This window comes from Primulina tabacum, chromosome 4, assembly GCF_025594145.1.
Source record: "Primulina tabacum isolate GXHZ01 chromosome 4, ASM2559414v2, whole genome shotgun sequence".
Lineage (NCBI taxonomy): Eukaryota > Viridiplantae > Streptophyta > Magnoliopsida > Lamiales > Gesneriaceae > Primulina > Primulina tabacum.
This window is the reverse complement of record NC_134553.1, coordinates 7,216,915-7,238,191: the sequence shown is the minus strand read 5'-3', so window position 1 is coordinate 7,238,191 and position 21,277 is coordinate 7,216,915. Positions and strand designations below refer to the sequence as shown.

The following is a 21,277-nucleotide window of genomic DNA, read 5'->3' as shown; positions in this document are numbered from 1 at the left end:
ATCACTGGTGGGAAACGAAGAAAAGAAGCTAAAAAAGCAAGCATTAAAGGAGAAGGAAGAAAGAAAAATAAGCAAGTGAAATACAGAGAAGAGAAATACAAAGAGAGACAGTAACACCGATTGTACTAACATGTGTTAATTAAGTATCAGCATTCTTTGTCAGATCCGTCCTTTGTGTAGGGTCCCCACGTATATCCTCCTCCCCAATGGTACAGTTTCATCTTTTTCGTTCATCCATTTTCCTCAGATTTTCAAGAGAAAAATATACACCATGTTTATTTGTTTTTTTTAAAATTTTAATGTACGTTATTACTACATATTGTGTTGTAGAGAAAAGGTGGGGGTTTTTAATCGGAATTAGTTAAAAGTCACAAAGAAAGGGCGTGTGGACTCTGAAAAATCAGAAAAAATAAAGACCTTTCGAGTCTCGACCAAGGGGATTTTAAAAAGAAAAAAGAAGAAGAAGACAGAAGAGAAAGGGAGATTAAAAATAAGAAAAAGGTTGAATCCATTTTCTTTCTGTTATTTTCTTTTTCCACTTTAAAATCCATTTTCAAATAACTCTCACCCCGTTTATTTTTTCAATCCAAATCTTCCTTCATTGACATTTTCTATCACTTTTCAAGAACTAGTCTGTTTCATGACCAGTGATACTTTCTTGTTTCAGTTCCTGTCCTTGGACAAATTTCGCCCTTTTCAGCATTTGGACGTTTGCCGGTGAAGACATGTTTGACGCGTGATTTAAAATTTTCAATCCTTAACAGTTCCATAGGTAATCTTTTAATGAGCTGATTGTGGGGGAAATATTCGGGAATTTATCATGCTACTCAATGATTCACTCCAGGTATTAATAAGTTTTATTTTGTTAGTTTTGGTCAAGATTTTTGGCTTTTTTTGGTGTAGATTTGGTGATTAAAGTGGTTAATGTTAATACTTGTCTATGCTAAAAGGTGATTCTTGTTTAGTCCCTTACCTCTGACTTCTGTTGAATTGATTCTTTTGTTGCTTAGATTTTTAAAATAGGAAAAACAACTGATTGTGGGCATTTTGCTTATGAATTTTGACATCCTTTGAAACCAATTATCGTGTTTAATTGGCTCATAAATAAGGTGAAGAAATTGAAGCTTTTAGTTTGAATTCTTGGTTTTTATTTAGCTTCGTCAGATCTGAATTTTGATGACAGAGGTTTCTTTTGTTGAATTTGGATTAAGGGTGTTTGATGTAACTGGTTTTTATTTCTGGTCTAATTTAAGTTTCTTCGGATCTAAAATTCTTAAATCTTGAAGATTTTCAGCGCATCCATTGAAATTTTGTAATGCGAGTTTTTATGGTTCCAGATGGATCCTGGAGGCATAAATGTTGTAATGATTGAATTTTATTCTGTGCATCTATTTCAAATCTTGGTATTAATTTTTTCTGCTTTTATGGTGCTCTGTAGTTATTTCCCAAGAAATATATTCACATTATGTAATAGTATATTTCTGCTTTGTTAACTATATATTTTATTACAATGTGACTGCAATTTGTATTTCGATTGCCTCATTCGTGCCGCCACTGTTTTTGCTTGATGTTATTTGTTTCATATCGTCCATTAATCCGATGTCTTGTTATCTTTCAACTCATATTATCGCATTCTAGATAGTTACCTTGTTTGAAGTTTTGAATCTTTGTTCTGTATTTTAGGTGTGATTTTCTTTTCAAGAATGCATAAAATTTTTGCTTATGAAGCATTGAATGATGGTAAAAATGGATACTCGAGAGGACAGCTCTAGATTTGGGATGTTTCCTAATACAACATTGAGGAATCTGTCATCATCCTCATCAGCATTTTTTTCAGCCAATCAATCCCCTTTCTTCTCTCCCAACTCAGCTGCGTGTCGTATATCTATGCATCCCGACATTCCATGTCAAGCCAACAGTACAAACATGGAGTGTCTAGATTTAAATTTCCGGACTGCAGAATCTGAATCTTTAACAAGAAGTAAATTTGCCTCGATAGACACGTATCCCCATGAAACAGTATTGAAGTTGGAGAATGAATCTTCTTCCACGGGAATCTCTAATAGTCCCTTGTCCAGTTACAGCATGGGACGTCAAAATGATTATTCTAGACATAGGGGTAAGAGCAAAAAGACCGAAAGATTTCTTGAAACTTCAGTTCCTTCAATGTCCTTTACTTCAAATAGACTGAGGAGCTGCGACGTGTACATAGGTTTTAACGGCCAGAAGCCTTTATTGCTGCGATTTACTAATTGGCTTCGTGCCGAATTAGAGGTACAAGGCCTGAGTTGTTTTGTAACAGATAGGGCTAGGTGTCGAAACTCTCGGAAACATAGCATTGTTGAGAAAGCAATGGATGCTAGCACATTTGGAGTTGTCATTTTGACCAGAAAGTCATTCCAAAATCCACACTCTATTGAAGAGTTGAGGTTCTTCTCGAGCAAGAAGAATTTGGTTCCCGTGTACTTTGATTTGAGTCCAAATGATTGCCTTGTGAGAGATATAATCGAGAAAAGAGGTGAGCTCTGGGAAAAATATGGTGGCGAGCTATGGCTACTCTATGGTGGGCTTGAGAAGGAGTGGAAAGATGCTATTGGTGCCCTTTCTCGTGCTGATGAGTGGAAACTCGAGGCTCACGAGGGTAAATGGAGGGATTGCATATTACGAGCCGTGACCCTTTTGGCATTGAGGCTGGGAAGGCGAAGTGTTGTCGATAGAATAATCAAGTGGAGAGAGAAAGCAGAGAAAGAAGAGTTTCCTTACCTTCGAAACGAGAATTTTGTCGGTCGGAAAAGGGACTTATCCGAGCTTGAATTCATGCTTTTTGGTGATGTTAGTGGCGATTCTGAGAAAGACTACTTTAAACTCAAGGCCAGACCAATGAGAAAGAACTTGACAATTGGTCGGGGAAGGACGAATTCAATGGACGGGAAGCATCAAAGTGACAGTGCCAAGAGGAAAGGGAAAGAGCCAATAGCATGGAAGGAATCGGAAAAGGAAATCGAGATGCAGAACACCGAATTTTCTCAACCACAGCAACCTACACAAAAGTCGAAGAGTAGCAGCAAGCCTAGTAGGAGAAGGAGATCGATGAAAGTTGTGTATGGAAAAGGAATCGCTTGTTTATCAGGAGATTCAGGAATCGGGAAGACAGAGTTGCTTATAGAGTTCGCTTACCGTTTCCATCAAAGGTATAAAATGGTCCTATGGATTGGTGGGGAAAGCAGATACATTCGACAAAATTACTTGAACTTATGGTCATTCTTGGAAATCGACGTAGGGGTGGAGAGCTGCTCAGAGAAAAGCCGAACTAAAAGCTTTGAAGAGCAAGAGGAAGCAGCGATAGCCAGAGTTCGAAAGGAGCTAATGCGAAACATTCCCTTTTTAGTGATAATCGACAATTTGGAAAGTGAAAAGGACTGGTGGGATCATAAACTGGTTATGGATTTGCTACCTCGTTTTGGTGGGGAAACACATGTTATTATATCCACACGGTTATCCAGTTTGATGAATCTGGAGCCTCTAAAACTTTCTTACCTTTCTGGGGTGGAGGCAATGTCTTTAATGCTTGGAAGCATCAAAGATCTGTCAATCACGGAAATAGATGCATTGCGGTCTATTGAGGAAAAACTTGGAAGGTTAACTCTAGGTCTTGCTATAGTCGGAGTAATTCTTTCTGAGCTTCCTATTAATCCGAGTCGCCTTTTGGATACCATTAATCGAATGCCTTTGAGGGATGCCGCATGGGGCCGTGAAAACTATTCATTAAGGCGGAACAATTTCCTTTTGCAGCTTTTCGAGGTCTGTTTTTCCATATTTGACCATGCGGATGGACCAAGGAGTTTGGCGACAAGAATGGCTCTAGCAAGTGGTTGGTTTGCTCCGTCACCCATACCAGTTCCCATGTTAGCTTTGGCCGCTCATAAAATACCCGAAAAACACCAAAACCGACAGTTCTTGAAAAAGATACTCTGCTCCTTAAGCTGTGGTTTCACATCATCATATGCCCGCAGATCAGAAGCAGAAGCATCCTCGTTACTTTTAAGATTTAATATAGCTAGAGGGTGTTCAAAGGAAGGTTTCATTCAATTTAATGGGCTTGTAAAACTTTATGCTCGAAAGAGAGGAATCACCGGAGTTGCACAAGCCATGGTGCAAGCTGTCATTAGCCGTGGGGCTATATCCAGCCACTCTGATCACATATGGGCAGCTTGTTACTTACTCCTCGGATTCGGAAAGGACCCTATAGTCGTTGAGCTCAAAATATCCTGAACTTTTGTTGGTCGTAAAAGAAGTGATCTTGCCACTTGCAATAAAAACATTCATTACCTTCTCTCGGTGCAGTGCTGCACTTGAGCTACTTCGCCTATGTACAGATGCATTAGAAGCAGCAGATCAAGAATTTGTCACCCCGGTTGAAAGCTGGTTGGATAAGTCATTTTGCTGGAAACCCGTTCAGACAAATGCTCAGTTGAATCCTTGTATTTGGCAAGAACTCGCGTTGGCTAGGGCGACCGTGCTTGAAGTTAGATCCAAGTTAATGGTGAGAGGAGGACAGTTTGATGTAGGAGACGATTTGATCAGGAAAGCTGTTTTTATCAGGACTTCGATATGCGGTGAAAATCATCCGGATACCATATCTGCTCGTGAGACGCTTAGCAAACTCACTAGGCTTCTTGCAAACGTTCAAAATCATACTTCACCATAAATATTTTCAGTTTCTTGTAACCAGAGTTTACTGTAGAGTTGTTTGTGGTACATAATTTTGAATAAGTTTTCTTCATAAATCCGGAGAAATTTTATACCATTTTTAAAATTCAAAGATATGGCTGTATTACTATTTGTTTTTTATTTAATTTTTTTGCTACACTTGATGCTACAAACCGAAAACCGTGCTATACTTTGCATTTGATTCATTTATTTTTTAAAAAAGTTAATGTATCAAACACGATAAATGATTAAAACAATATCTTGATAATTTTTTAATTTAAAAAATAGATGAATCAAATGTTTTATTAATTATTAATTTTATTTTGTTCATTTATGATGTTTACTGCGTTTAATTTTAATAATTTTTGTAAATGAAGTGAAATTCATCAATTAATTTTTATTTGTTGATAATACTGATATATTTGAATATGAAGTTTTGTCTTTTTAGACTAATTAGATTTTATATATTTTTTTTGTTCGATAATATTATGATAATATTATTGATATTAATGATAACTTCTCTAGATATCATATTAATATTAAAAGAGTTTATTTCTTAATGAAATTCTTGGTTTCTTATGTACGTAAGACTCTATACAAGGAATAAAATCTAGAAGAAAATGAGGACATGAATAAGAGAACGATAGACCAACAAGACAGAGATGTGAGCGTGACTACAAAGACTTTTGTTGTTGATGGTCGAAAATTGAAGAAAAAGAAAAGAATTTATAAGTGCTTTCGCGTGATTGACTCACGTTGTTTTGCTGTGTTGCCGTAAAGTATTGGAGACACTTGAAGACAATACTCGTGTAAAGTGTTGGTCGAAGAGTTATTTGTAGCTCCATCTTTTTGGCAATACAATCATTGCATCCTTGGTTTTGTAATTGTTTATTCCGTATGCACTTTACTTCATTGACATGTTAAGTAATATCGTTTTTCGTAGTTTCATTAGTATTAGTTTTGTAAACCATTTACAATTTTCTAGTAATATTTTGTCCTAAATCACCACACAAGTTTTATATTTGTACATGATTTATTCTGTCTAAACACCACACTTAAAATCTGATACATGCAATCTAAATATTTTCTGTACTTTAATGTTTAACAAATCAACCTTCACAAAATTTGTTTGAACAAATATAGCATGATTTGGAACACCACATATAGCATATGATTTCGTCTTTAGTTAAGGAACATATTGAGTTATGAAGCAAGCTAATGAAGTGAAGGGTTTGGCAATTTTTAAGAAGCTATCATGGTCGGATTGGTCGCTATGATTTCAGTTTCGTAAACATGATTCATAGTTGTATTATAATCGTAAATAAATTCTTTTTAACTATATTTAATAGAACTTAGTATGTTGATTATTTTTTGCTTATTATAACTTATTCAAGAATAGTTTATTAATATATATATTCTTGGAATTCAAGAACATAAAAATGAAGAATTTTGAATTTGTCAATATTTGAAGAATATATTCCTATATAAGCCATCAAAACATGTTTGTTATTTCTCCATGTGTTCAAGTTTTTGGAGTATATTGATATATAAAGTAACCAAGCAGACGAGCGTGAGACATAATGATTACAAGTTCGATATCTTCCATAAATATTTTCTCGATCAAGTATGTGACATGTATGAGAAAGAAATTTTTTAAGAAAAATGTAAAATTGTGTTAAAAAAACGTAAAACTATGTTCTCGTGTGTTGACCCATTAAATTACACTGAAAATTAATATTGTTAACGTAAAAATAATATTTTTTATAGATCAATCGAGTTAGAAATCCGTATTAGAAAAAATGTTTCGTGAAACGATATCATATGAATTTTTGTGTTTATTTATTCAGTTATAAAGCGAGCAAAAGTGATTATTTTGATAGCTTTTATTTTCTTCGTCCAAATTTTATCTTTTATTTTGAATTGTCATAATTTTCCTCGTTTCAAAATATTAATATTTGCACGAGAGGATTCTTATTTTGTGAGTTGATAAATAGATCAATTTGTGAATTCAAAAAAAAACCAGATTGACAATTATTATAGCCGCATTCTAAATCTGATTCTAGACGAAATGAAGCTGGTCAACACAAACGTGATGACAATTGTTATTAATTTGTAAATTAATTAAAAAATTTTGAATTTTTATATATTTATTTATCTCTATTTATATTTAATTTTTTTTCATATCGTTCTTAATAATTATTAATTTTAAAAATAACAAAAATTATTATATTTAAAAAATTATTCATACTATACAAATATGATAGTATAATCTATATATATATATATACACACACACAGATATATATATATATATATATATATATGTATAGTCAATTCGTGTAGGTTTTACTTTTGTTATTATAATTTAGTTTTTAATTCTGGTGGGGGCTACGTATGAAGCTTCCTTCAAAGCAAGACTTGACGATTTTCTTGGGAAGAAGGAACTGGAAAATAGCGATAAAGCAAGACTGCAGGGTTGTTTTCGATATTTTTTTACTTATATTGTATCCGTAACTAGACTGTGAGACGATTTTATAAATTTATATACATATGAGTTTTATTGACATGTTTTATATATAAAATTAAAATTAATATTTTTAATTAGTCGAATCATATTGAAGATCCTTCACACAAAAGTTTTTATAATATTTTATAATGATTGTTAAAAATAATTAGTTATAATTTGACTTGCGGGATATGTATGTGTTTTATAAAAAAAATTGAGAAATTGATTTTCGAAAATTAAATTGGTGAGCCAAGGGCAATTCGACCATCTAAACTTGTGTTCCAAAATATTACAAAAGTGGAATTGTTACCAAAATATAACAATCCGGGAGAAAATCTTCCGGATTCTAAATTTTTTTTTTTAAAAAAGGTAAGGGATTCATTTGAATCTGTGACTCTCTGTCACAGATTCAGTCACGGATTCTATGTGCACAAATTTCCTCCGATTCATTTGCCCAAATTCTTAAAGATTATCACAGATTCTTATTCTCGGTCGGTTGTGTTTTCCGACTACGCTACGTTATTTATCGAGTAGCAGTAATTTTGAAATATTTGATAGCTATTAATTTATTTTTATTATTATTGAAATAATTTTGTTTTATAATGTTATTTTTTTATAAGAATGTTTAATATTGTTAGGTGATAATATTGTTCGTTTATTTTGTCATCTATTTCATTCGAGCGACTCTTGAAAAGTAACATTATTATTTTTGTTGATAATATTGAAATTATTTTCGTATTTAGTGTTATTATTATGAGAACAATAAAAAATTTTATTTAGAGAGTTGTTAGTTGTACGAGATAAATTAGCATTTTTTGAGAAATAATTAATTATGAATCATTATTTTGTTTGCAATATGAGATAGACATTGTATAGTTTTAAAATTTGTTTTTTGTTTTGTTTGAATGACTGTAATAATATTTGAGTTAGATTAAAATATTTTGGATTTAAATATTTGAGTTATAAAGGTGATTAATTTATTTTAAAAATTATTAATACGTAAACAAGCTAATTAGTTTAAATGATTAAGTTGTATTTAACTAATATTAATTAAAAATATTATTGTAGTATATCATACTAAAATTAACTAAAGAATTTTAAAAAATTAATATTGTTATTATAATTATCCCGTGTAATATTTAATTCAGTCAATCAAATTTTTAAAAATGTGTATTAGATAATAATATATTCAAAAATAATATAGATATTTAAATTAATCTTATTTATAGAAAAATATTTATATTTATGTTTATTCTTAATTATGATTGACAAATATAGTAAAAGATATATTTTTAAAAATGATTATTATACTTTATCAAAAAAACTTTTTCTAAAATATTTTAATCTAACTCAAATATTATTACAGTCATTCAAAAAAAAAAACAAATTTTAAAATTATACAATGTCTATCTCATATTGCAAACAAAATAATGATTCATAAATAATTATTTCTCAAAAAATGCTAATTTATCTCGTACAACTAAGAATTCTCTAAATAAAATTTTCTATTGTTCTCATAATAATAACAACATTAAATACGAAAATAATTTCAATATTATCAACAAAAATAATAATGTTATTTTTTAAGAGTTGCTCGAATGAAATGGATGACAAAATCAACGAATAATATTATCACCTAACAATGTTAAACATTCTTATAAAAAAATAACATTATAAAACAAAATTATTTCAATAATAATAAAAATAAATTAATATCTATCAAATATTTCAAAATTACTGATGCTCGATAAACCAACGTAGCGTAGTCGGAAAACACAACCGAAAACAAGAATATGTGACAACATTTAAGAATTTTGGGCAAATGAATCGGAAGAAATTTGCGCAAAAAATAGGAAATGGGCGCAACATAGAACCGTGACTCTGTGTCACGGATTCAATGAATCCCTTATCTTTTTTTTAAAAAAAAAAGTTTAGAATCTGTAAGAATTTCTCCCGGATTGTTATAGTTTGATGCAATATTTTAATAAATAGTTTTTTAATTTATATTATTTAAAAAAAAAAAGCCTATTATCTAATGCCTTTCAAAAACTCGTAAATCTCATAAATATAATTGAATGACACTTGACATTGAAAATCCATTTTGTGTTACTTATCTATATTACATAATTAAAGTTGGAGGCTTAAAAAATTGAAAAATCATTAATTTGAAAATGACAAAATTATCATTTTAGATAATTATTATTCTGTATACATGCAACGAGTACAAAAAGTTTTGGTTTTTATTATTTATCTACATATAAAGCATATAAATTATTGATTTAAATTCAAAAAATATAGAGTAGGTCTCTTGTGAGACGGTCTCACAAATCTTTATCTGTGAGACGGGTCAACCCTACCGATATTCAACATAAAAAATAATACTTTTAGCATAAAAAGTATTATTTTTTCATGAATGACTCAAATAAAATATATATCTTATAAAATATGATCCGTGAGACCGTCTCATACAAGTTTTTACCAATATAAATATATTGGGCGAGCTGACGTTACGCACCGCAATATAAAATCTGGTCCACATTAGACTGCTCCAATGACAACATTGGTGATCCCATACTGTCCAAAAAACAAGCTTAAATGTTTCATTTTCTAGCCTTTTTTGACCACACACCCAATTGCTGACCTTCTAGAAATCCGCCTCTGCTATTATTTCCATCGCACCCCTCCTCCCATTTTTTCAATCCTTCAAACCAAACCGTTCGCTCTTTGTACGCCTGCGTTGTTTTTCTCTTCGTCTGTTTCTTGCTGGCTCACCCTTATTTACAAATTGTGGAGTCTTGGCAAAAGGGTTTCTTGATTCTTCGCTTGTAGCGCAAAGTTGAAGTCTTTCTTCGTGGGTTTCGATTTCTTGGACGTTTGAGATCTATTCTTTCTTTGCTAACCATTTAACGGTATTGAGTGTTCGCAGATTCCCGGAATAGGAATAAAGTCTCGGTTTTGGTTAATTTGAACTCTTCGGTGTTCGGTATTGTGATTGGGGATTTTGTTTTCTGGGATAAAAGAAAGATGCCACCTTTTGCAGGATCGAAGCCTATTTCAAATGGGTTTCATCTGGATTCAAATTCAAACATAGTTACGATAGATGTGGGAGGCCAACTTTTTCAAACCACCAAACAGACCCTTTCTCTTGCTGGTTCCAAATCATTATTCTCCAAGATTTCCAATTCTGATCATGTCATCCCCTTTGTTGACAGAGATCCTGAACTTTTTTCAATATTGCTTTCCCTCCTTAGGACTGGAAATCTTCCCTCAAAAGCCAAAGCCTATGATATTCAAGACCTGATTTTTGAGTCCCAATTTTATGGTATTGAAAATCTTCTCATAAATTCCCAATCAAACCCTTCTCAATTTGATGCCTTTAATCTCGAAAAATCGTCGGTTTTGCCTTTGAATGGCCGAGACTCGCCCTCCTCTATTTCCACCACACCTTATGGATCACTCCATGTCGCTCATGGAAGTAAAATCACATCTTTTGATTGGTCATTGAATAGGAAATCCACTATTTTGACCCAGTTCACAGCTATTGATTCATTACTAGCATTGTCCCCTGCGGTAGCGGCCGCTGGTGCCACCGACTTTTCGGGGCTACAGATCATCGATCTTGACAAGGGTTATGTTAAGGAGACTTTGAATTGGGAGAATGTCACTAGGTCTGGTTCCACAGTTCAGGCCATTGGGGCATCACAAGAACACTTGTTCTCTAGCTTCGAGTCGAGCAGGAGAAATTCGAATTGCATTATGATATATGATCTCAACAATAGTTTAAGCCCTGTGACTAAGATTGGCCACTATGAAATTTTCGGTGCTGATCTTGATTCTGCGATCCCAGCAACAAAATTGCAATGGGTCTCGACATATAATTTGTTGATGGCATCCGGTTCTCACAGCGGACCATCTGGAGTATTGGGAAATATTAAGTTTTGGGACATTAGGAGTGGCAATGTAGCTTGGGAGCTTAAGGAAAAAGTCGATTGCTTTTCTGATGTGACGGTCTCAGATTCGCACTTAGGGATGTTTAAGGTCGGTGTGAGTACGGGGGAAGTGTTCTTCACGGATTTGAGATACATGGATGCAGATATGCCTTGGGTTTGTCTTGGTGATGGAAGGAAGGTCGCGAATGGGAAGAAAGAAGGGTTCGGATGTAGAGTCGAAAGTCATGGAAATCAGGTGTTTTGTAGTAAAGGAGGAAATCTTGAGATATGGTCAGAAGTTTTGATGGGATCGTTGGCGAAACGGGACGTTGGATTGCCGGAGAGATTGTTTAGGAAGAACAAGATGGGAAGAGCAAAGGATATGGGAGGCAGCCGGATAACGAATTTGTGTTTCGGAGGGAACAAGATGTTTGTTACTAGGAAGGATCAACAGTGTGTGGAAGTTTGGAATTCGGTTAGAGGCCGTCTGAGTTTCATTTCAATATCCTTTCGATATACTGTGCTAAATCATTTGTCACAGTGAATATCAAATGGATTCTGTAAAGAATCTGAATGGTTTGATTTTATTTATTTAGAATTGTATAGTGTTGGAAGATTTCTTGAATTTGTGGAATTTTTTTTGTAGTCGTTTTGCATTTTTATGTGTGGCAAGGTCACGCGACAAAGGTTGTACAGTAAAGATAATTATGCCCAAGTTATATGGGTGGTTTAATGTTGAGTTTTTCATATTATTTCAAGTACGTAGCTTTCACCATGCTTGTAAAATGGGTTCTTTCTATCCATTGATATTTGACGGTTAAGCTGAAACCAAGTTGCTTAGAAGTCTTTCGTTTCCATTTGATTACGTTTCGTTCGTTTCGACTTCATATACATACGGAAAAAAAAAAAAAAGTTCCTCGTGAGATAATCAAATCACATTTTTTTTAACTTGGGCGAATTATGCGAGAATTTTTGTTTAATTTAATTGAAATCTAAAAAGTGAAAAAATGTTATTCTTTTATTTTTTATAAAAATGATTATGATATAACAAGTTAGTATGAGAGATTACTCACTTTTGATTTTCAGTTTTTTACTTTTTTTTTTTTGACAGTTTTTTTTTGACAGCAAACTTGTAATATTATTCATGATGAAATGAGGTATGTGATTACAAGCTTAACTAGCCAACTAGGAAACTCTCCAAATTTCCACACGAAAGATGAAGAGGAAAAAACAATAAAAGAAGTTAAAAGTGTGCCAATAGTACATATTTATGATTTTTCTCTATTTTGTCATAAGCTATAAAGTGAATCACTTGAAAAAAAAAAAATTGTTACAAACACTCTCTTATAAAATGAAACATAATTTATTTCATTAACAGGTTAAAACAAAGTGATTTGCATATCTTTTCCCATTGAACAGATCCAACATGATAAAGTCATTGCAAATATTTAATCTATGGTCTTGATTTGTTGGTCTGCTTTAAAGACCAACTTCAGTGAGGGGCCAGTATAACTGTATAAGAAAGCGAAGGTAGGTGGAGAAAAAAGCCCAAACTAGATCGAGAAACATACGGTATGTGCCTAGTTCAGCTTAAATCTCTCAAATTAAGGAAGCCCAAGGAAACCAAATTCTCTAATATGTCATGGGCCTAGTTCGGTTCAAATCTCTCAATTTGTTTCGTATATTCCAACAATTCGCAATCGTTTTTGAGCTCAATAATTGTAATTAATGTAAAAGCCGACAAGTCAGCTCAATTCGTGTGTGCCCGAATAACAGAGGATGGCCTAGCTCGGATTATCTAGCAATAAGATTAGTAGATCTTTAATAGGGCGACTTCCTATGGCAAGCTCCTCAGCACAAAGTGGGATGAGCCCCCAGCCTACTTAGCTCTCATGCCTTGGCCCAGCCCCAGCCCCAGCCCCAGCCCCCTGCCTTGGTTGAACTCCCATGCCTAGGTCTAACTCCCATGCCTTGGACTAGATCCCATGTCTCAGCTCCTCACCTGTGGAGCTCCCAATTGCTTACTTTGTGTCGAAAAGGGAAATCGAATCCTTCAAGATCTGTACTATTTGGACGTACGTGAAGGTGAACTTTCAAATATTTTTTTTAATGAACTAATTCATTAAAGTTTGGTAAAAAATAGATGTCCAGTGTATGTGTTCTTATTTTATCTTCTAAGGATGCTGAATGTATTTGTATAATTGAAGAGAGTGCTATTTGATAAATACATGTAATGTTCATGAGGTGAGATAGCCGATCTCGGCGATGAGTGATATAGTTACATAGGACCAGTGGCGGAGCCATATGCATAGATAAGCCTGGGTAGCTCAAACTTTTTTTAAAAAAATTTATATGTAAATTTGTATACTTTTGGATTAACATGTAGTTCGGATAGATCAATTTAAAATATTAAAAAATTTAGAGTTTAAAATTTTAGTCTGGGCAGAGCTATATTCTTGACTCCGCCATTGCATAGAACAAGGTAGTTGTCTCTATCTCCCATGCTAAAAGATCTCCAAGTTGATTGCTTACCTCAATTGGCGAGTGCTCAGTTCACCATCCAGGGCATGAACTCCTGATTTCCTAAAAGAAGCGCTCCTTTGACTTTTGATAACCCCCTATTAATATCATATTTGATTTAATTTTCAGGGGCATTCATTTTGCTCTCAGCCATGGTTGGACGAAACGGGAACGGAACGGTCGGAACGGACTGTTCCGGTTCAACCTTGACGAGGTTCCGGGGTGTGTAGGTTGATGGCTTGTATCGGCGTTTCATATACCGAAAACGGAGATTTATCGGCGGAATGGAATGGGACACGCGGAACGGCACAGAACGGAAGGGATTTGTACAGCTGCAACAAAAACAAAAAATCTGTGTGTAATTTTGAGCACATGCATTGTAGGTCCTAATGCACGTATCTTTGCTTTCTAGTACAAATAATGCACGATACATTATTAAATTCTCCCTCATTACACCATAAACATTCAGTTTCAAATCCACTATTCAATGCATATCCACTAGGACAATTTAACACTGGTTTATATCAGCAACCATATGGTGGAGATCAATTTTCTCAACTGAATCCCGAAGAAGAATACACTAATGATTTTGTTCCTCCACGTCATTCCTCATGGTATTAGTCTCGATGATATAACATTTACAGGTACCTTTCTATATAAATGTTTGTTTTCATCAACTTATATTTCATTTCTCATTGTTATTTTATTATCATATGATATGAGTAATTTAATAAGCTTAACATTAACTTCACTAGGAACATTGGAAAGCAAAGCACATCGGTTGATGTGAGATGGTGAATCTTGAGTCTTCTTCCCGCTGCATCCATCAATGAAAGACTAATAAAGAAGAGACCGCAATTCAACTATTTCTATTGAGAAATTTTCATTACAAAGTGTGAAAAAACTAAGTTAATTATAAAATATTTATATTTTAATTAATGTTAAATAATTTGTAACATCATTTTATATAAGATTTGATGATTATTATTAGTCCATCACTCTAAATTGATTCAAATTTGTGCGAACTTATATATATCCAATCGAAAATATTTTAAAGTTTTAATTAATTAAATACAAATAATTTTTAATAGTATATTTAATTTTTGATATGGTTGAAAATATTTTAAATATAATGAAGATATAAATTGTGTTCAATAAATTGTTAATAAAATTTTAAAGATATTTTAATTTCTTATTTACATCAAATAATCTATTTAAATGATATTTATTTTAATTTTCATATTTCTAAATATTTTTCAAAATTTTTTATTTTTATATATTTATAATATTTTTTTAAAATACTCGTTCCGCGACCGTTCCGCGAAATTTTATTGTAACTAGAATGGTAACATCCGTTCCGATCTCCGCGACGGCGACAGCGAACCATGCTCTCAGCATATATTTTACTCTTTGCGCCGAGAGTTGACTTGAGCATAACAGAGCTCACCTCCGGCTTCTTTTCTAACACTCATGTTTGTGATTTCAGGTTTTCTTATAGGTGGTTGGTTAGCAGGTCAGGTGTGTTCTATCGTCGCCAGGAGCTCACCTTCTTATTTTCAGGTGTTTCCCAAGTGGTTAGTTAGCAGGTTAATTGTTTTTTTCCATCGAAAAGAGCTCACCCCTCATCAACAACCAAAAAAATACCTACCCTATTTTTTAGTTAGTATCAGTTGGCATTGTATGTGGGAAATGTGAGCTAAGGTGGAGAAGAAGGTCCTTTCTTGGTGCTGACCAAGGTTTTTCGGAGAGGAAGAATGTGTTTTCTTAAAAAAAAAATAGATTTTGGGAGTGCGAGGAAGGATAATCAGGATAAATTGGAGCGCAATTATGATCTCTAACAACTCTCTTTCCAATCGTCAATTACTGCTACTGCCTTCATCCTCCTTCTCCCATCCCTTCTATTAGTCAGCCAACAATGGATGCTCTTTGAGCCCATATAGTACTCAAGTTTTTTAGCTCGAGGTCATACTCGCCTCTATGCATGGAGTTCATCCGCGACTCTGTGCATAGAGGTCATACTTTTTAGCTTAATTTAATCCTCAGCTCTGTGCAAGGAGTTCATCTGTGCATCTATTCATGGAGGTCATCCGCAGCTCCTGAGCTCAAGACCATACTTTTCTCCATGGATCGAGGTCATCTGCATCTTTTGAGCTCAAGATCATCCTCAGCTCTGTGCATGAAGGTCATCCACAGCTCTATGTATGGAGGTCATCCGCAGTTCTCGAGCTCAAGATGATACCCAATTCTCTGGAGGGAGGTCGTCCACAACTCCTTGGATCGAACATGTTCTCAGATGCTTAGTTCGAGCTGATCCTCAACTCTGACCATATTTTGAGCCTATAGTATTATCTTCAGTTTAAGGTCGTCCTCAACGAGCTCATCCTTGCCTTTCTAGCTTCAAGTTAACCTGACCAGCTCTCAAGATTCAGGTCATCCTTGAGCACCACTTCGGCTAGAGGTCATCCTTGATCTTCAGCTTACAGAGCATGAGACAAAGTGTGCACGATTTTAACAACACTATCTAAAGGTTCCAGCTGCAATTGCAGACATATTTGTTAATTCCTTCAGAGCAAGACTTAAAAGATGAGTTCTAATAAGAAAAAACGTGGAGATAGAAGGAAGGAAAATTTTGAGGAAATGCTGGAGGTACGGAGCCGAGCTATGAACTCATTCCGAACATATACCTCTATGATAATATGTCCAGAAAAGGTCATGGAAGTACAATGTGGTCAATAGGGGTGTCCAGAGTCAGAAAGAACAGAGAAAGGGCTTGAGTTTCCCAAAGTAGATGGATGTTGTGATACTAATTGAAGGAAATATTTATAATATCATCTTTTCTTTGTTAAGTTATTATGTATAATATTTGATAAAATTTTGTCTATTTTGATGATGAGATGATTATGTAAATGTTATCTTGATAAAGTATCAATATTTAACTTGTTTGATAAGTTACTTTGTGGAAAAAATTCTATGTGAGAGGAAGTCCATAGATAAGAAAAAGAACATTGATGACTCTCTTCTCGATCAATAATATACGCACTTTGGACGTTGTGGAATTTCAGAGAAAAACATTCTTCAAGAGACGTGCAGATACCGCATGTTGCCTTGAATGTTGGAGACATCTACAGACAACATCCGTGACGAAGTTTGCTGAAGATCGTTTCTGTTTCTCCTGTTTCGACACCGCGTGTTTTATGCTTCCTTGAATAAGTTTTATTCTGAGTATTTGATTTTTAGAAAGCATTTATTTTCTCAAAGTGTTGAGGAAATTGATTTTCGTGGAGATCACTAGTGATTGGTTTTTGTAAACGATTTGGTTTCTAGTGATTAAATTTTGCCATGAGCCAAATACTTGTGCATATTCACTCTTGTCCATCGTATTTATTTAAAGTCGATTTGTGTTACAAACTTTAATATTTCGCTGCATGTTGTCTCAAATATTGTAACATTTGGCACAACACTTAATTCTAATAAAACACAAATTCATGTAACTTTACATCTGTCGACCAATATTACTTACACTAATGATGCTTATGGTCATCACACCCATGACTGGCCTCAGAGGTGATGGGGAACTCAGGCTATGACCTAGTTCGGAAGGACTCTTAACATTTAATATTAAATTATTGAAATGCAGAATTGATGGAGCGCTCATGCTATATCTTATCTCAGAGCCCTTGGTAAACCCAAGGTCTCTGAGGTTTAACACGAAAATCATTCAAGTGTCGTGTGTTGAGGGTAATCTACCAGAGGTTATGGGGAGTATATATTGTCTATTGAGGGTGATCTTGCAAAGGTGGCAGAGGAGCTCAAACTTTGTCCCAGCTAGTCTCATTATTAACCCAAGGCTCCAATGTTTAATTGTTGAATAGGTGGTGGGGAGTCAAGACTTTGTCCAAGTTAGTTTTGGTCCCAGATACGACATAATTAGATAAAAATATAAAAATAAATGATAAAATTGTATATCGAGATTTCGTTTTTAAAAATCATTAGTATTAAAACTACGGACAAGATGAAAATATTTCAGTATAATATTTTATATATTACAACTTCTCATTGTGTTTCTAGGAAAAGAAAACCCCACTCTTTTAATAAATCACAAAACCACCTCGCAAATATTATAATAATAAGACTCAAATCACTCTAATGCTTTGAGATGAAAAATGGGGTCTTGAGAATGGGATAATGTAATTGAAAGGAGAAATTACTCATGTCTGAAAGCATGTTTCCGTTTCAAGTTTTTTAGTATGTCATAATCAATGTGAGATCATAATTTTTGACAAACTAAAGAAACGTGGATGCTTATCAGACTGAAATGATTTGAATCTGGTCATACTTTATCCAGTTCAATTCAAAACTGTTCTAATTGATTTTGGATTGAAATGAATATGACATCAAAGTTGAATTTGATCAGATATCTTGAAAATAAATCCAAAACTTATTATAATCCGGTCTGGTGGAAGTATGATCTCATAATATATTAAATTTCTAATGTCTTTGCTTTTATAAATAAGTTATTTATATACATAGTTGTCGGAAAATTTTATTATTTACAACAATGTTTTAATTTCATTCAATTCTGTTTCGATTTCGGATTGGTTTATACTCCTAATCCGATGAATCCAGCTGACATCCTATGTGATTGGCTCCATTCCATTATTCCACTATTCGAAACCGGTCCAATCCGATATGGTAACATCCTTATGTGCAACACATTTATACTTTATAGATAGATTTAAAATATGGTATTTTTTTAAATTCTAAGTATTCACATTTGCTATTTTTCGATATATACAGTAACTTACAAACTATACTAGTGAGGAGGGGAGCTTCAAAAAAAAAAAAAAAGAGAGAGGAGGGGGGGGGGGGGGGGGGGGGGGGGGGGTTTGCATTTATGCCACCGTCTAACTGGTTGTTTTTAATAATTTAGATAAGAAAGCGATTACTTTTGCCTGTTCAATTATTGATTCATTTGAGCGCATTTTCAAGCTTTGTAGGCGCAATAATGAGTCCAAGCCTTTTTCCATTTTTTTAAAACTTTTATTTATTTTTGGTTTGTTATAGATGGGAAGTTGGGACAAATTAGCAGCGTCAACTATGGGTGAGTAAGATTTCGGTTAAACCAAATTAACCGATCGAACCGAGCCAATTCGTAAATTTGGTTCGGTTATTTCGAAAATTCGGTTTTCAAATTAAAAAAATTCGGTTATATCGGTTCGGTTACGGTTTTCAAAATTTTGAAATCAGTTAATCGAATTAACCGATATAATAAATATTATTATTTAATAAATTTTTATTATTTATCAATTTATATATATTTTTTAATTTTAAAATCGATATAATATGTATTAATTGTGTTCAAACAAAACTTATACATTTGTGATGTATGTGATTTTATGTTTTTATGCATTTGTATAGATTGTAATGTTTAAGAAAAATTACATATATAATTAAAGTTAAATAACAATTTTTTAAAAAAAACTAAACGGTTAATTCGGTCACCGACCGAATTAATTGATTTTAATTCGGTTCGGTTTCATCGGTTATGAAAATTAATTCGGTCGGTTCGGTTATGACTAATTATTTCGGTTCGGTTCGATTTGGTTATGGCTAATTCGGTTCGGTCGATAACCGAACCGACCGAATGCTCACCCCTAGCGTGAACAGATGGAACTCGTTCTTTTTAAAAAAATAAAATAAAATAAAATTCAGAAGTCATGTTTGAATTGTTTTGTCTTTATTTTTTTTTGTTTTATTTTTATGCATCTATACTTTATATTATTGGTATCTCTTATGTTTAACAAGGGGAAGGCACTTTCCAATGAAAAAATATCAGAAAGTTTAAATATTATTTGCCACTAGACAAAAACTAGCTTAAAACGGTTTCGTAGGTCGTATTTTGTGATACAGATATCTTATTTGGGTCATCTATGAAAAAATATTACTTTTGATGCTAAGAATATTGTTTTTTATTGTGAATATCAGTAGGGTTGACCCATCTCACACATAAAGATTCGTGAGATAAAGTGAGTATCTTCTTCTCATTCTGGTGTTTAGGGGTGTCAAAATGCAACACGACCCGTCAATCTGATACGACCCAACACGAAAAAAATCAGGTTCGGGTCGGGTTTGGGTTAGGTGGGTTCGGGTTAGTGCCAGGTTAGACGGGTTTCGGGTTGGGTCGCAAGTTGACCCGAAAATTTTTTTTTTTTTGAAAATATTACCTATATTTTTATATATTGTATTTTTGAACAAAATTTATTGTATATTTATATGATGAATTTTCATCATTTAATATTTATTTTGTATATTTTTTATTTTTTTAACAATTGTTTATTTGATTTAATAAATATACTTTAATTTTCAACGATTAAACTTTCAAATTTAAATCGGAAATTTTGTTAGTATGTGTTTAAATTTAAATATTTTTTTTTATTTTTTCGAATTTTTTTCATTAATTTTTTTAAAAAATAAATAAAATTCGGGTTAGGCGGGTTCGTGTTCGGGTTGAGGGTTGCTTCGGGTTCGGGTTGAAAAAAAAATTAAAAAATTTCGCGGGTTGACCTGAAACCCGGCCCGACCGACACCCCTACTGGTGTTAATATTGATAACATCATCTCGTGGTTTTGCAATGAAGAGATGAAGTTGTATAAATTATGTTGATATATGAATTTTTAATTCTATTAAATAACTTTGTATTTAAAAAACAAAACATTTAAAATAAAATTAAAAATTATACATAATTAAAAAAATTATAATTACACATAATTAAAAGTGACAAATGACTAAAATTGAACGAATTCCACTATATATCCTCATATAAAGTTCAATTATGTTTGATCAAGAGATTTTCAAGTTTGTGGCAATTGAAAAAATAAACATAATTAAAAAACAAAAATACACATAACTATAATTAAGATATTATTATTATTTTTCTAATAATTATTAAATTTTTTAACGACCAGATTTTTATGACAGTTCGATCTACAATGGACAGAGAGATATGTACACTACCGCTCATCTATTTTAATTGGTTGATATCTTAAACATGTGAATGATTAATGATTCAGAATGGAAACCATTAGCCTTCACAAGTTTTGTAGGATATGTGATCATCTGATTGACTCCGTCAAATAAATTTGCAATCTCTCCAGCTGTATTTTTTTTAAATGAGGTGAGAATCTGTCAGTCGTTGTCATTCGATGTGCACTGAATAAACTTTCAATTAACACAATAGTCTGCAAAACACGTTAGTTGGGTAAATCTTATTGAGCAAACCCTATGTGATAAGCTCGTCCAAAAAGATGTTGACGTGGAGAAATGAATTTCTGACTATTGGTAAAACGCTCACCACCAACTCAGACAGTACCACTTGTGAGCAGAAGATGATTTCCGCTCCTCTCCAACTGTATTTTGATGTTGTTGGAAGTGGTTAACTGGTTATGTCTCAGTTGATTGTTTTATGCTGCATTAATTAACTATTTAATAAAATATAAAATCAATATAACTAATATTATTCGGCGATATATCAAATAAAACTTTACAATGGTAGACAACATATTTTTAACAGCTTCCATATGTTCACTTGAAAATCGGAAATTAAGAATTAAAT

General features: G+C 33.2%; 2 protein-coding genes across 2 annotated transcripts; both read left to right on the top strand.

Annotated features, from left to right (window-relative positions):
• The first annotated feature begins 260 nt into the window (after window positions 1-260).
• Window positions 261-4,837, top strand: LOC142542890 (uncharacterized). The gene is given in 4 exon segments (XM_075649790.1): window positions 261-501; window positions 765-844; window positions 1,684-4,269; window positions 4,271-4,837. Coding segments are annotated over 2 exon segments (2,973 nt in total). The 5' UTR covers window positions 261-501; window positions 765-844; window positions 1,684-1,734; the 3' UTR covers window positions 4,709-4,837.
• Window positions 4,838-9,891: 5,054 nt separating this feature from the next.
• LOC142542889 (BTB/POZ domain-containing protein At5g41330-like) lies at window positions 9,892-11,884 on the top strand. The gene has a single exon (XM_075649789.1). The coding sequence runs from the start codon at window positions 10,241-10,243 to the stop codon at window positions 11,687-11,689; it is 1,449 nt and encodes a 482-aa protein (XP_075505904.1). The 5' UTR covers window positions 9,892-10,240; the 3' UTR covers window positions 11,690-11,884.
• The last annotated feature ends 9,393 nt before the right edge of the window (window positions 11,885-21,277 follow it).